General features: G+C 34.9%; 1 protein-coding gene across 1 annotated transcript in view; it reads left to right on the top strand.

Annotated features, from left to right (window-relative positions):
- The window catches only part of MYO6 (myosin VI), a 143296-nt gene that overhangs the window by 95377 nt on the left and 30837 nt on the right, over nucleotides 1-17082 (top strand). Inside the window, 7 exon segments of the mRNA XM_039245794.1 lie at nucleotides 440-531; nucleotides 3369-3441; nucleotides 5178-5305; nucleotides 8264-8359; nucleotides 8653-8826; nucleotides 12111-12149; nucleotides 13796-13889. Coding sequence (XP_039101725.1) covers nucleotides 440-531; nucleotides 3369-3441; nucleotides 5178-5305; nucleotides 8264-8359; nucleotides 8653-8826; nucleotides 12111-12149; nucleotides 13796-13889 — 696 coding nt within the window.

The raw sequence follows: 17082 nt of genomic DNA, 5'->3' as shown, positions 1-17082 counted from the left end.
AATGTAATACAGTTTCTTCATTTTAGAAATGAGTATTTGTAATATTTTTTAACTATAATTTTACAGATTATACAGAAAAAGATTTAAAGTACTTGCCTTTTAAGCCACTTTTGTTCTTCAGTTAATTTAGATTGCTTTAATACCTTGTGCTTAAGAAACTTATGTTTAAGTGGTTTACATGTTGTATCTTTTACTATATGACATTTATATCCTTTAATATGTACCTTTTTTAAGTAAAATGCAGTATTTTCAATAATTAATTGAAATACCTAACAAAATTTGTCTTGAAATCAGAGAATTTGGGGAGTATAATACAATTATATGTATTTTTTACCTAATTTTAAATTAAGTATTGATGTAATAAAATTTTATCCAAAGATAAATTTATAATATGAAGTTGATGTGATGACGACTTTTGACTCTGGTCTTCTGTTTTCAGAGTACTTTGAACATAACAGTTTTGAACAATTTTGCATCAACTACTGCAATGAAAAGCTTCAACAGTTTTTTAATGAAAGGATTCTAAAGGAGGTAATTGCCATTACAATTTAAATTTAAGAACTGCATTAAGTTATTTTAATTTCAAGGAACAGAGGCATGCTGCAGTTACCCAGTTGATAAGGGTATATTATGTAAGGTCCAGAGGATCAAAGATACCTAAAAAAGGCCCCAGGGTCTTTGTTAGTTGATACTGTTGAAGCTTAGGGACTCCATAAAAACCCTAATAGGTATCTCTTCAGAAGTGAACATCTGTTGCTTCCTAGTGACTTTTGCTAGAGTTGGTGTTTCACTTGTTTTCTTTTTCTGAGTCTATTGCCCCTACTTCTGCCACTGCCAGACAACTTTCTACTCTTATCCTCGACATTGGCATCTCCCACCCTTCTTCTGTATCTCTCTGCTTCTGCCCACTCTGCTACGTGATCACCCTCTCTTTGTGTGTGGCAGGAAAGCCACCAAATCGAGGGATGCAGTGGGGCCACTGTCTTGGAGTGCCTCTGGGCAGTGCATTCTCTGCCAGACTACTATGTGCACTGCCCAAGCACCTGTGAGTGGTGTGCCTGTGGCTGGCCTCCCGTCTCTGGTCCAGGAAGGGGCTTGCTGCCACTGCTCCTAGTGAATAAGTGGGAATGGCCAACACTCACTTTCCCAAGTCTAGGAAAGTTATAATTCTTTAGAGTGCAGAATAAGTAAAGATAGGTTTGGATCAGTTGATTTGTGATTAGGCTCACCATCTTTACCTTATATTTGAATTCTCCAGTATTTATCTACCAGTACCCTTGACTTTCCTTCTTTTGAGCTATTTGAGATATGTTCTACTGCGTGTGGATAGTAGAGTTACAAGAACTCAGAAATGATCTAGTTCACCCCTGTATTTTACAGATGAAGAAAACGAATTTCCACAGTTTAGTGACTGCTGCAGGTCTGAACCTACCTTCCAGCTGCTGACTGACAACACTGTATTCTCCTCATATTAGTATTACTGTTTTCCAGTTCTGTTCTTAACTGTATCTGGATCTGAAGTGTGAAATATTCTTCCCTATTCCCATTCCATTAATCTTTTCCCACATGGTTGTTATGTTTTTGTCATTATGGGTTTCCCAGCACGTTCCCTTTTATAGTTTTTACCTGTATACTATAGTTTAAGCCAGTTCTGGCATAAATAAACAGGTAAACCAAATACTTCTTATTTACGATAATTACTCTGAATATGTTTTATCCAGTCACATTAGTTTTTCCATTACTATTTGAAGTTGTACATGTGGGTTTCTCAGTTAACATGCCCTAATTCTTCCCTTCCACGCCCGCCCAACAAGCTTTATCTAAAAGCATGACAAGGAAACAGTATCTTGATATATGTTTATTTTTTAACAGTTCCTTAAAATAAATTTTGGGGGTACCTGGGCAGCTCAGTTGGTTAAGTGTCGTAACTCTTGATTTTAGCTGAGATCATGATCTCATGGTTCGTGGGATTGAACCCCACGTCAGGCTCTGTGTTAACAGTGTGGAGCCTCCTTGGGATACTTTCTTTCCAAATAAATAAACTTAAAATAAGATGAATGTTTGGATTTCAAATTTATCCCAGAAATGGGTCTCAAGTGGACCCAATATCTAAAATGATAGAAACCTTTTTTAGTATATATTGTGGGAGGAAATATTTAAACATTTGGGGAAAAAAAGATTAAAGTACATCTCAACCTACACTCAGTATATTGCTCACCTGTCTGTAGTAAAATCCCATTTTTTTTCTTTTTTAATTTAAGACGATACCAGATTTAATCTAGGAACTCAACTTTAATTTGTAAATTATTTTTCCAAAGTACACTTATTTTTTACCAGTAATATATTCCCTGTATGTATCACTGTGTAGATACTAGAGCCCATTTGCAATTAATTGCTGTTTCCTTGCTTTTAGTGCCTGTATGCATATGTTAAAAAACCTCTCCTGTCTTTTGGAGAACGGTTTAGGACTATTGAGGATATAGAGGAGAGAAATTTCATGTCAAAGGGAGTCAGTTTGTTTAGCCCTTCTTTAAACTTTTAAAAATTATCACAGCAAGTTCTTACGTTCTTTGTATTCCAGGGTAGACTCTGCCCTTTGGGAGAAATCCAACATGCTGCCTGTTTTTGCAAATGAAGTTTTATTGGAACACAGCCATGCTTCCTCATGTACTGTTATCTATGGCTGCCTTTGTGCTGCAGTAGCATAATTGAGTAATTTTGACAAAGACAGTATGGCTCACAGCTGAAAATATTTACTATCTGGCCCTTTACAGAGAAAGTTTGTTAACTCTTGGTCTATTCTACTGAGAAGTTTGACTTTAAAATTGCTAAAGGGGCGCCTGGGTGGCTCAGTTGGTTGAGTATCTGACTCCTGGTTTCAGCTCAGGTCATTATTTCACATCAGGCTCCATGCTGAGCGTGAGGCCTAGTTGGGGTTTCCTTTCTCCCTCTGCCCTTCTCCCCTGCTTTTGGTCTCTCTCTCTCTCTCTCTCTCAAATAAAGTAAAATTAAATTTAAAAAGTGAATTAAAATTGCTAAAGATATGTCAAAGCCCTGGTCTTTCCTTGATTTTGAATGGTTATAAACAGGTCTCTGCATATTTCAAGAAAAATGTGCTTATCTGCAGAAGGGAACATTTCCACATATGTACCTCATGTTGGCCATTTAATTTCTGACTTCAAATTGCTTTAGGGACAAGGATTTTTCTACCCTAATGTTTTGTAAGTCTCTTTAGGTCCTGAACTTGTTGGTATGAACCTTTGTACTCTGGACTAATCAGTAAATGGTATGATCAGAAGTGGCACAAAACAAGCCATTTCTTATCATATAGTATTTCCATATCTATGATTATGATTGTTTCATTTTAGGAACAAGAACTCTATCAAAAAGAAGGTTTAGGTGTTAATGAAGTGCATTATGTGGATAATCAGGACTGTATAGGTATGTTTTTTCTTTTCCACTTTTGGGAACTATGGGAAGATACAGTGAATGCTTTTACCAGTAATTTTTCTTTGCTCTGTGATTGATATCACTAGTTATAGGGCTTGAAGCTGTGGTATTTGAGAGGTTTTATTTCTCTAGTACTACCGGGAATTTATTTTTCCTACCACTGCATCAAATTCATCTATGTTGAAAGTTTTCCTAAAATTTCTTCTGGTTGCTGTGATGAATATTTTCATTCTTAAACAACCAATATATGAGTAAGTTAAGAAGGAAACTAAATTGCTTAAATAGTAAAAGGATTAATAATCTCACCTGAGGAAACCCATGTTAGCCAGGCTCCAAGCAGGTTTTTTAGTGTTTGGCTCTGCAGTTCTGAAGTTCCCTTATTTCTGTTCCCTGCATTGGTAACGTCCTCTGGCCGATTGCAAGTTGGTCTCACAAGTTTCGTGTGTCATATCCAGATAATGCTGTGCAGCAGGAGGCCAGGGTCTTTTTTTTTTTTTCTTGTCTATTTTTAGTAGTAACGAAACCTTTTTCTCTCACCTCTGAGCTAGTGCTTAACCTTCCTTTTCTTTTCCACCTCATCTCTAATATCAACTGTTGGTCAAACTTTTTGTCCATACTCAGTTTGACAATCGAGTGAGTAACTCATGCTACATTTGAACAACATAGTATAATAATAATGATGATGATGATGATAATGATTCACATTGGCACAACTTTTCAAAGCACTTACATCCTAGCTGGTTCACTGAGCATTTCCTTTATATATCACAGCCTTTCTCAGATCTCTGTGCCTTTGATTCTGTGATTTAATATCTTGGCTGGAACTCTTCCCCTTCCATTTATCTTTCAGCCTACTTTCATATCTTTCTACACATATCAAAATACTCATTTATAACTTAGTTCTGCATGACCCCCCTTCACCATCACCAGTTGCCTTAAAGCATCTCTGAGCAATGCAGTTAGAATTTTGATTTCTCTTCATATGTCCTATTGCTTTTGAAGTCTGTCGCATTTAATACTTTTTATGTACTATATTTGAGCACTTTTATAGTTATTTTGTACAAGCAAGAAATTCAAACAACATGAAGGGATCATAAAAATGTGCTGTTACTGAAGTTTTGTTGGAAAGTATTTGAATCAGTATTGAAAAGTAGATTTTGAAAGCTATTCATGCAAAAGCTTCTGTACTTTTACTTCATTCTGAATGTAGATATCATATGGAAGAGGAGGAATTTTTAGTTCCTTAGCCTCTCATTCAAGCTGACAAATTAGAATGGTTGTTACATTAATCATATGTTTATGAACTTGTTTTTCTAGAACCTATATTAAATAGTTTTCCCCTGCTGTCTGAAAGTAGAACATTTTTATGAAACCTTTCAAAAAATCGTTCAAAATGGTGTAAATCAGAGAAGCAATTACCATTTTGTAAATGTGAAAATTCTCTTTGGATTTCTTTCAGTGAAACAGGTAGTAATGTAGGCCTTTTGAAAAAGCAAAGTGGCATAAAGCAAACTTTTACACAGTGGGGGAAATCTGTATATGATGTTACTTTCTTATTACTAAATCTGAAATAAAATCCATCTGCTTTCTATAGCTTGTGGGAATACTTATAATACAGTCATCTGTTACATTACTTCTTACCAGTCCTTTAAATCTGTAATCAGTAAATTGTTCACATGTCCTTAAGATGTTTTTACCCTGTCATATTTTGACTTTTTTTTGAATAGATTTAATTGAAGCAAAATTAGTGGGGATATTGGATATTTTAGATGAAGAAAATCGCCTTCCCCAGCCAAGTGATCAGCACTTTACATCTGCAGTTCACCAGAAGCACAAAGAACATTTCCGACTCACTGTGAGTTTACCATTTCAAAATTGAGACTCCGTGGTAGGAAGAGAAACCTTTAGAAAGATGTACTAGAAATTGCATATTCAATAATTAGAGTAATAAGTTATATGCAGCCTACACCAACTATAATTTATCTAGCACAGCATCCTCTGTAGATAGGCACTTAGTTTATACATGTGTATTTTGGATGATGATGATCTCTCTAATGAAGGCCCTTTTAGCTGGATGGAAAGTACGTTTCATCTATCTAAAATGGACAGAAAGGTTTACTAGCTGTTTTTATGTTCTTCCTTCTAGCAAAGTAGACACCATTTGCTTTGTTTCTGTCATGTGACCTGGATCATGTTTGAGGGGTTAGCATCTAGAATCACAAGCAACCACCAGTCTGTACATTTGTAAGACCAGTAATAAAGTTTATGGCTTAGAGTCTGACTTGTGCAAACAATCCATATTAGTTAATGGGTAGCCAGTTTATTCTGATGCTCTTTCCTGGGCAGTTTTGAATGGGAAATATACGCAGAGAGAGTCATAGAACTGATGCAGTAGAAAAATTAGCTAAAAGGAAAAACACGCAGAGACCAGTGGAAATAAATGAGAAGTGCACTTCTGAAGGGGCTAGAAGAACTGGTTTCTGAACTACTGTTGGGTCCTAGAGCTGTGGTTGAATCCTTGCAGCAGTGAACAGTAGGGCCTTTTTCATGAGGCTGGACCCTAAGGCCATTGAGGTATTTCCTGTGTTCTCCTAATTCTGTGTTTGTTTTTACACTCAACCATCATTACTTGAGGTAATACAAAGACAGCTCCATCCTTGTGCCCAATAAGAGCTGATTAGCACAGAGATATATGGATGTTAATTTCATCCAGGAAGCTAGGTGCCACCTTCTCTTACAGAGAACAAAGAAAGAAAAGAAGGAAGGAAAAGAAGAAAAGCTGCTTAGAGTTGCAAATACTTCCCATACTGTATATTGTTTTGAACTTGTAATATAGTATATCATTCATTGCTTTGATGGATCCAGGAGCTGAAGTAAATGAAGACTAGTATTCCTATTTCCTTACATCATTACTTAAGTTAAGAATGTGTTAGGTAAATAGGTTGAATGCATTTACTTGAAAAGCTGATGTAATTGGATAACCTTCTCTAGGGACTGAATCTAACAACCACCTGCCCCACTGACTTGGAGTTCTATATCCTTAAGTATTTCTTAATGCAGAGACTGTTTCTCTTCAGTGGAGATAGAAATCAAACAATAGTATCTTCACCAAAACTTTTGCTAAGTTTGAAAATGTGTATCTAGTACTATTTTTTCACTGTTCACTTGTCTTTATTATGACCAGCTTGTGGATGTGTGATCTTCTTTACCAAGAGTATAGATTTCTAGTCAATAAAATTGTGACCAGGGTCTCAGAGAACCCTGAGTTATATAGTACATATAACTACAAGGACAACAAGCAAAACATCAAGAATGGACTTTGGCTGCTTGTCTTAAAAGGGAACAAGAGCAAGACAGTAAATTCTAATTTTTAAAAAAATTTTTTAATGTTTTATTTATTTCTGAGAGAGAGAGACAGCGTGAGCAAGGAAGGGTCAGAGAGAAAGGGAGACACAGAATCTGAGGCAGGCTCCAGGCTCTGATCTAGCTGTCAGCACAGAGCCTGACATGGGGCTCGAACCCACGAACTGTGAGATCATGACCTGAGCCGAAGTCAGATGTTTAACCGACTGACCCACCCAGGCACCCCAGTAAATTCTAATTTTTATAGGCTATTACTTTTGTTGTAATTCTTTGGAAATAAAAGTAATAATAACCATTTATTGAACACTTAGTATGTGCCAGTCATTGATCTAAGGGATTTACTTAAGTTATTTTATTTAATCCTCATAATCTCTGGGGTAGATCCTGTTTGTATCCCCATGCTAGAGATGAGGAGATGTACACAGACAGGTTAAGTGACTGGTCATGTGTAGCATGATAAAGAAGTGGTGGAATCAGGCTGGGCATTTTGACTCCAGGGCCCTTGTTCTGGCTCATGCCAGAGGAAGAGGCTCTGTGCTCTGCTAGCTCTCTTCACCTAGAAAAAGCCTGGTAATGTTCTCAAAGTCTTAGTTTTTTCATTTTTAAATGAGATTGTCTTTCTTATCCTTAGGTTATTTTGAGGGTCAGATATACTCTTTTATGTGAAGGCATTTTGGAAACTTTTAAATATGAGATATTATAATTGATAGTATAGCCCTAAAATGATTCCGTGTCCTTCAGATAGATTCAGCCTCATTGTATAAACGTTAGGATGCATAGTTTTAAAAGTGGGAGAGGTCCTGTGCTGATTTCAGATGTTTTTTAGAACGGTGCTTCTCAACCTTGGCTGTACCTTCAAATCAACTGGTGTAAATTATATGGGCTTTAGGATATTTAAAAGTTTTCCAGGTAATTCACCAGTCAAGTCAAGAACCACTACTTTAGGGGCGCCTGGGTGGCTCAGTCAGTTTAGCTCAGGTCATGATCTCACGGTTCGTGGGTTCGAGCCACGCATCGGGCTCTGTGCTGACAGCTAGCTCAGAGCCTGGAGTCGGCTTCGAATTCTGTATCTCTCTCTCTCTCTGACCCTCCCCTGTGCATGCTGTCTCTCTCTCTCTTTTTCTCAGAAATAAATTTAAAAAATTTTTTTAAATTAAAAAAAAAAAAAAACCACTACTTTAGACATAGGCAGTTAACTTTATAAAGTGCCCACTGTTTTGCATATTATTTTTCTCGGACTCCTTTTTTCTTTTCTGAGATATTATAACCAAATACTCGCTGTGTTTCATTGGTAGTTCAAAGCTTACTAGGTATTTCAAAGGCAGTATAATTGTGAAAGTGTGAAAATTTTCTATATAATTTTAAGTATTTCACAACCCAAATGTTTTCTAAAGGAGACTATGCAATATGTTTTTGCTAATTTAATAACTAATATATGCTCTCTTTTCAGATACCCAGAAAATCTAAGCTGGCGGTTCATAGGAACATCAGAGATGATGAAGGCTTCATTATCAGGCACTTTGCAGGGGCAGTGTGCTATGAAACAGTGAGTGTGACTTTTACTAAGAGAAAACCGTTTGAATTTGAAGTTGTACTACACAGAATGTTAACCTCCAGCCACATCTGGTTATTCAGTTTAAATTTAATAAAATTTAAAATTCACTTCTTTAGTACACTGGGCACACTTCCTGTGCTCCATGTCCACATTGGTGGGGACTGTGTTGGACAGTGCAGATAAACAACAGTTCTGTTACCTCAGAAAATTCTGTTGAACAGAGCTGGACCAAGGGATATTACCAAAGGATGGACTAAATCATTCCTGTCTGCTTTATTTTTCAGACCCAATTTGTGGAAAAAAATAATGATGCTTTACACATGTCTCTTGAATCCTTAATATGTGAATCGAGGGATAAATTTATACGAGAATTATTTGAATCGTCCACAAACAACAACAAAGATACTAAACAAAAAGCAGGAAAACTTAGCTTCATCAGTGTGGGAAACAAGTTTAAGGTATTTGTGTTAAATTTATTATTTGAAAATTTGTTTTTAGTCCATTTAAAGTAAAAAATATTGTTTTATACTTTCTAGAGGATAATGTAGATCACTGTCAGAAATCCCATGAGTGAAGTACAAGAGCAGACCCTGCAATGTTGATATTTGTATACAAAATAACATAAAATAGGTATAGTAATTGAACATACAGAAATTCTTACAATTTTATGAGTCTGTTCTTTCTTGTTGCTTAACATATCTGATTCATACCTGCTTCTCCTAATGTTCTTGCTTCTCCTTACTGTTTGGTTGACCTTCAAACCTTCTCTTTCCCATGTGTTTTCTGTTTCCTTCCTCATTCAGCAGTTTTGTTTTAGCTGGAGTAGTCCAGCTCGGGATGGCTAGAGAGGACTAGTTGAGTTGAGAGAGGAAAAGCAGGCACAGCCAGGGGCTTCAGGTAAATGATCACCTTCCTGGACTCTTATTTATAGAATGGCTGCCATGTTAAAAAGAGCCCGTCTCAAGTTACTGATTTAATTTTTAATTTATTTTCAATGTGTTTTCTCTCACTGTGCTTTATGGGTGTACACATTACACTAAAGTTTGAGTAAAGCTTTTAATAACTTTGTAAACGATAAGTGCTCTGTGTGACAAACCCTTTAAACTGCTTATTTAACATTGAAGAAGGTCTCATTTGTTTTATTAATTCTAGATCAAAAACTTATTACTCTTTGAGGTCTGACAAGGAATTGACACATGATGGGTCTTAGAAATGAAACACTAATTGGTTCTAATTGTTGAGTATTTAGCATAGGAAAAGAGAATTTAAAAACTTTTGTATCACAAGTTTAATGAATAAAAAATTACAATAAATAGAACAGAGACATAGAATTAATTTCTTTTATACATCCTCACAAAGCATTGTAGTTGTATTTAAAAGAAAACTGCATATGCCTTCTATTACGTGTACTTTATATATTAAAAATGATGTAGTTAGAAACTCTTTAAGCATCAGAATACTATAATAATAACAATGTAAGCCTCCTGAAATCCCTTGTGGCTAGAAATGGGCTCTAATAAACTTGATAAAATCATGTTTATAAACTTACATTTTTCTTAAGTACATATAAATATAGGAGATATTTATTTATAATACTTTACAACTAATTGAATAAAAAATCTTTCTTTGTTATAAGTTATATTCATTAATTATGAGTTACTAATTCTCTTGAGCAATATTTTTTTCTCTTATTTGTATATTTTGAAATTCCTGAATACACATATCATAGCAGATTGGTTTAAAATAATACATTACCCTATATGAAGTGGATCTTATTTTTGTAATGTAATGTTATAGCAGTGTTGCAAGAACATACTTGAAATTTTAGGCAGTATAAATAAAAACAAAAACATTCTTAAAATTCTTTGAATTAAAGTATTCTTCTATGTTGAGACTTGGAATGCCTAAATATATTGCTTATATGCAATAGGATGTATTTTGAATATTAAACTGCTAAAAGCTATAACAGTGCTATTACTAATAATAAAATTTCAAAATGCTTTTATGAGATACTTTGAAATGAAGTATTAATAGTAATTTTTATTTTAAAATATAGTAGAATAGCTTGTTAAATTCAAGTTACATGAATTAATAAAACAAAACAGGCTAGCATTTACTTAAGACTTCAGTTACCTGTCATTTCTGAGAACCAGAAGTTCTCTACTGAAAAGGAACATTTTCAGATTTTTGAAACATGACCGGTCACTTTTACTGTTAGTGTTTTAGAAAACGTCATTGTTTTTGATGGAAATCTTACTCTTTTGTTATATACATGAATATTTGTATGCTTAAAAATGAAATACAAATAGAGCATGAATTTAAAAAAGCTGTTTATCCTTATGCCTTATGATTCTTGACTGTTTTATTCATAAGTGACATTCTTCCCTCTTCTTCCATTTATATTTTTGCTGTTTCTACTCTTCTAAATTAGTTTATCTCCATTTTGTTTTGGAGAATACCGTGCTTGATCTATTAAGCAGCATGAACTTTGTGACATTTGTTTTCTTTTCAAATTAGTGCCTCTCGTACTTGCTTTTCAGTTATTTGTGGTCCAGACTGATTAAGGTTGTCAGAACTCAGTCAAGAAGATAAGTGGGGTGTAACTGTGTTTTCTTAATCCAGTGAGAAATTTATTACATTTTTTTAACTTAAGCCTATGATGTCTGAAGTTTACTGTAGTTTCATCTGTAAGAGAATGAACTTCGTTATGCCTCTGTTGGAATCTTGGCTTTACCATTACTAGTTTCATGACCATAGGCAAGTAATTAACTCTCTGGGCCTTAATGCTTTTACCTGAAAAATGAGGCTGATAATATATACTTAATTTGAATTGTTGTATGGTTTAAACCTGATCATGCCTGTGAAAAGCTTTGAGCAGTGCCTGACTCATAGAAGGCATTCAGCACAGTCTACTTATTATTATTAAATATAGCTGTGATTGATCCAATATGTTAATTTAAGAATTAACATCTAAATTACCTTCTAAAGTACAACAAGCATCTTAGCATAAAATTGGTACAAGAATTTTATAGAATTTACTTTGCAAAGAAGTAAAGCAAAACATGGTTTTAATATATTATTAAACCAGAGTAAATTATTATCACTTAATATTGTTAAAAACAGGAAAGTATAGTAACTTGTAGTATACATTGTCAAGTTGTTTTTGAGAAAATTGTTGCAGCTTTTTAAAGTAATTAGAATGTGAAATATTTTAAAATAGCCAAAAGGGTTTTGACATCTAGGCAGGACAATTTCATTTATGATAAGTGTTATATAAAACATTTCTAATACCATTAGTATGTATTTTAAGTATGTCTTCATTCTTCAATGGAGTGTGACAGAAACTGCACCCAGCTTGCTACATACTCAAGTACTGCTCTCTTGACCTCTTACGGAATGCATCCCCTGCACTTTCATGTACTCCCTTTGTTGCCTGTACACTTTTCCCTCATTCATCCCGCCTGCAAGTATGTGTGTCTATTTTATAGCATTGCTAATTTTCAGTCTTTTAATTATACAAGTTCTATATGACTAATATAAGTTATTGTCCTTGTTATTATATTAGCCATGTATTTTGCACGTTACTGTTAAAGAATTAATGTATCAGTTGTTAAATTGTACTGTGTTGTATTTTTATGTTATTGCATGTTATTTTATGCTAATGTCAGAGAGCTGCTTGTAACTTACAATATTGTCTACTTTTGCTTTTTGAAATAGTAAAGTGATTTGCTTTCTTCTACAGACACAGTTAAATCTGCTTCTGGATAAACTTCGAAGTACTGTGAGTACAATTAAAAAAAAATCAGAGTTTTTAAATAGTCTTCTTAAATTATTGTTAGTAGTTACTCAGATACACACAATAAGCCTGGAATAATTAGAAATTAGTTTAAAACTGAATTCCCTTATTTAAAAAATTAGTTTTTGAAATGGTTGTCATTTTAGTTAGGCTTGTTCTGAAGAAAAGTCAGATATATATGAGAAGTCAAATTCTTTTACAAATATACAGAATTCTATCAGTGTTACTAAATTCAGGTTATCCTATAGTTTCAGAAAAGTGAAAATAATTAGTTATTTATGTAGAGAAAGAAAATATATTTTTTAGGATTAAGGATAATGATGTAATTCATTTTCATTTTATTATTCTAGTAGTAACATACTCAAGCCTGTCAATGTTGTCATGGAAAAAATGGACATAATATTTTTATGCCATGTTAAAGAGGCAATACTTCTAGGATTCTGCACCCCTCCCCCCAAACACACACTTTTTAATTAACTAGACATTTTAGTAGTTCACTCTGTTTCTTAATGGAAAATTTACCACAGAAAGAAGTTTGATATGTGGGTTATGTGGGCATGATTCAAGGTGAGGCTTATTGTTTAAACAAATCTACAGAACTTAACCAGGTATTCTTTCTTTTCATGTAGTCATTTTGAAAAGCCAAATATTTATTCTTTTGATGCTGTTATTGCTCAGTTTATTGTTAGACTTGCTTTTGGAACCATTCAGAGATTCTTGCAGATATTCTCATTGTTTGAAAATATTTATCTCTTAAGAACTAAACATCTTTAAAAACCAAGTCTGATGAGACTTGGGTATTTTACCTTTATCTTTATGACCCAAACAAATTAACACCAAATACAGCGTAAAATAATGAGAGTACTTTTGTGATTTATAAGAAGATACTTCATAAAAATGTTCTCAAAGTGTTTGCAGTGAGTATCATTGTTCAAATAACTCTTCAGTTTTTTAAAGGGACTACTTTGAAAAGGAACAGTTATTTGGATGTCTGGTATATTCACTTCAGTACTCAGCAGGTTCACTGTGTACATATCTGTATTCTTTCTACTTCATTCAACATAATCTGACAACTGATTCTAAATGAATGCCTTTACAAGCTTTAAAAAATACTGTTTAACAAACGGAACTTTAAAATGTGCAGTGGTACAACTTAGGGACGTAGAGAATGATGAAAAAGGTTGAATTTATTTCCCCACTTTGGCCTAAATTTTAAGAGACATAATTTTATTTCTTTGTCTTGTTATAGGACAGTTTTCTTACCACAGAAATATAGCATATAAATACACTTAAATATAGAATAAATTCATATATATGTCAGTCTGCAAAATGTATTTTTAAATATGTTAATTTTTGAAAATTAAATGAAAGACCTTTCTTTTTACAATAATATAATTTTTGGCACTCAAATCTAAAATGTAATATTTTTCTAATATTAGTATATAATGCAGAAATTCATTCTAAGCTTGAATTTTTAAAAGTATGCAAATTAAGCTTTAGATTCTTTAGTGATTATTTTAAAAAAGGTTCAGGTATTAATGGTAATATGCCTGATGGTTAGTGATGTTCATAGAAATAGAAAAGTAAAAATGCTATATGCATTGTCTTAAAAAGTACCTTTATTCTCCTAGGGTGCAAGCTTTATTCGTTGTATCAAACCTAACTTAAAGATGACAAGCCACCACTTTGAAGGTGCCCAAATTTTGTCTCAACTTCAATGTTCAGGTATTTTCATCTTTTTATAATTTATATCCATGTGTGTTGGGAGTGTTTTTAAACCAGTTACAGCTATCTTGAGTGTTTTTAAGTGCAATAAGATTTTTTTTCTGTTTCCTTTAATTATAAGAAAAGCATGACTAGCAAGTTATTTTAGCAAATTGGGGTATAGTTTATTGTGGAATAAAACAACTTTACAGCATTGAAATAAAATTTATGAAAACTGTTTAACTGCAAACCTACGTGTCACTTAAGTCCATTGCTTTTTTTTTTTAAGTTTGTTTATTTATTTTGAGAGAGTGAGAGAGCATGAGTGGGGGAGGAGCAGAGAGAGAGAGGGAGACATAGAATCCCAAGCAGACTCCATGCTCTGTGCTGAGCTGAAGCAGGGCTTGATCTCACAAACTTTGACATTATGACCTGAGCCAGAATCAAGAGTCAGACACTTAATGGACTGAGCCACCCAGGCTTTCTCAGTCTGGCAGCAGTTCATTTCTCATGCCCTACATAGCTGGATCAGGAGGTCGGTTTTGGTGTCCTTGCTCTTTCTCCACCACTTAAAAAAAAATGAAAACACAGTGCTCTTGGCTGCTGCATAACTTCTGTGCATTTGGCTAAACTACCACTCTCTACCTTTCACCTGTCACATTCTAAATTTGCTCAGTCACAGAACTCTTGGGCATAAGGCTCACTGTTTTTCCTGTACCGCAGGCCCATCTTCTGTCCACACCCATGCTATGCCTACTTTCTTTCAGGGCATGAGTCCTCTCCTTGCTTTTGCTCCATCTCAGGTTTGTGATACTTCCTTAAATTCTCTTGTCTTTCTCCTTATGTTGCTCCTCTCAAAGTCAGATTTATTACAAAGCTAGGGTCCCTTAAACTTCAGGGTCCCTCATTTAGATGGGCTCCGTTGAAAGCCCTGCATCTGCTTTTTATATTCTTTTGTAATTTGTAATTTTGTACAATTTTTCTTAAATTACAGTTATATAAGCTTTAGGCAGACCCACCTTGCTCTCTTCAAATCTCTGAATCTCTGCCAGTAGACAGCTTCACCTTCTTCCCAGAAGATGGAAGGCTTCACCTGTGTGCTACCAAACACTCCTACCTACCTACATAATCTTCCCTTCTGTTAAGAAGGTGGAAGTTCCTCTCTTCCAAGTTGAGACTATAGTTATTTGGAATCATCTCTTCCCACCTTCTTTTGAATCTTTGATATCAATTATGTGTATTGAATCATTCTCTTTGAGGCGCTCTCTCTCACTACCATTTAAACATGCAGAGTCCTCGTCTTAATTTGCTCTGACCCACATTACCTTGCAGCTTTTTCCTTATCTCTAGCCTCGCTGTTTGCTCTCTAGTTTTTCTTTTTCTGTCCGAGTATAGCCTATTTTTGCTTTCTCCGTTTACTGCCTTCCACTCTCTAATCCAAAAAAATTAAGCTTCCATCTTGATCAGTCTAACACAGTAATTCTTTTTTTTTTTTTAAGTTTATTTATTTGAGAGTGAGGAAAAGAGCAAGAGCATGAGCAGGGGAGGGGCAGAGAGAGAAGGAGAGAAAGAATCCCAAGCAGGCTTCATGCTGTCATTGTGAAGCCTGATGTGGAACTCCAACTCACAAACCATGAGATCATGACCTGAGCTGAAATCAAGAGTTAGCTACCCAACCAACCAAGCTGCCTGAGTGCCCACAACAAAATAATTCTTGACAAGGTCACCCGAGATTTCCCTGATCCTAAATCAGATGTTTGTTTTGCAGTCCTCATCTTAGTGGACATCAGCATTTGATTTGATTAGTCCCATTAATGTATCCTTTCCTTGGGTCCTAAATCAGACCATGTCCCTGCTTTTTTTTTGCTTTTTTTTTTAATGCTTATTTATTTTTGAGAGAGAGATGCACAGAGACAGAGACAGAAAGAATGAGGAAGGAGCAGAGAGAGATAGAGACAGAGGATACAAAGGAGGCTCCATGGTAACTAGCAGAGAGCCCTATGTGGGGCTCGAACTCATGACCTGAACTGAAGTTGAATGCTTAACTGACTGAGCCACCCAGGGGCCCCCCTGCTTTTCTTTTTAATTCTCTGGAAATTCCCAATTCCTCTTCACGGTCCTCTTCTACCTAGGTATTATTTGTTAGAGTTTTTCAGGCTTTGAGTTGGCCTAGTTTCTTTCTTACTCTTCCCAGTGCTGATATAACTTTCCATGTTGATGGAGAATATTTTATATCTGTGTTGTGCAACATGGTAGATACCCGTGGCTGTTGAGCACTTGAAATTTGCTTAGTATGACTTAGGTATACTTAATTTTTAAATTTAAGTTTAAAGATTTTTAAACTTAATTTTAATTTTTAAAAATTTAAATAGTCACATGTAGCTAGTGCAGCTGCAGACCATGTGGCTAGTGGGTGCCATATTGGGCAGCATAGTTAAACATTCTCTGTCCCCAGTTCCTGATATGACCTCATAAATAGTCTTTTTCTCCCCAGATTTATCAAAGTATAATTGATCTATAACATTAGATAAATTCAAGGTGTACAGCATCTTGATTTGATACACTTCTGTCTTGTAAAATGATTACCACCAGACATTTGCTAACGGTTTCATCAGATTCCATAGTTACCAGTTCTCTTTTGTGATGAGAATATTTAAGATCTGCTCTGCTGCAAACGTGAGTCTTAGTATTCCCCAATCCAAGTATCAGTGTCCTTAACCGAGATTTTTGCTGTAGCTTTCTAAGTATTCTCCTTGCATCTGCTCCTTGCATCTTCCTCATCTGTTCTTCACATACCTCCAGAATTATTGCTTTACAACTCAAGTGGGCTTGCATCTTTTTACTGCCCAAAATGCTGTAATGGCTTCTGATTATTATTAGGGGAAAGAGTAAAACTCTAGTAGCTTATGAGGCCCCAGAAGGTCTAGCCCATGTGTTACTAGCTCCATCTCTTTCTACTCTCTCTTTTCTGTGCTCCAGTCATGCTGGCCTTTGTTGGTTTCCTTAAATTCTCCATATTCTCTCCCGTCACAAGGCCTTTGCACATGCTGCTTCTGTATGATTAGCTCTTAACTGATTTTTGTCTTCGTCTTTCATGTCTATACTTGACTGTGCTTTCCTTGTGAAAGCCTTTCTTGATGTCCTTAACAGAAAGAGAGGTCTGAGCACCTTCATTTTAGCCATAAATTTTGTATTTATTTGTGTAATCATATAA

Source organism: Hyaena hyaena, unplaced genomic scaffold (assembly GCF_003009895.1).
Source record: "Hyaena hyaena isolate Hyena2069 unplaced genomic scaffold, ASM300989v1 scaffold_270, whole genome shotgun sequence".
Classification (NCBI taxonomy): domain Eukaryota; kingdom Metazoa; phylum Chordata; class Mammalia; order Carnivora; family Hyaenidae; genus Hyaena; species Hyaena hyaena.
The sequence above is the reverse complement of the archived record's forward strand: the minus strand, read 5'-3'. Positions and strand labels throughout refer to the sequence as shown.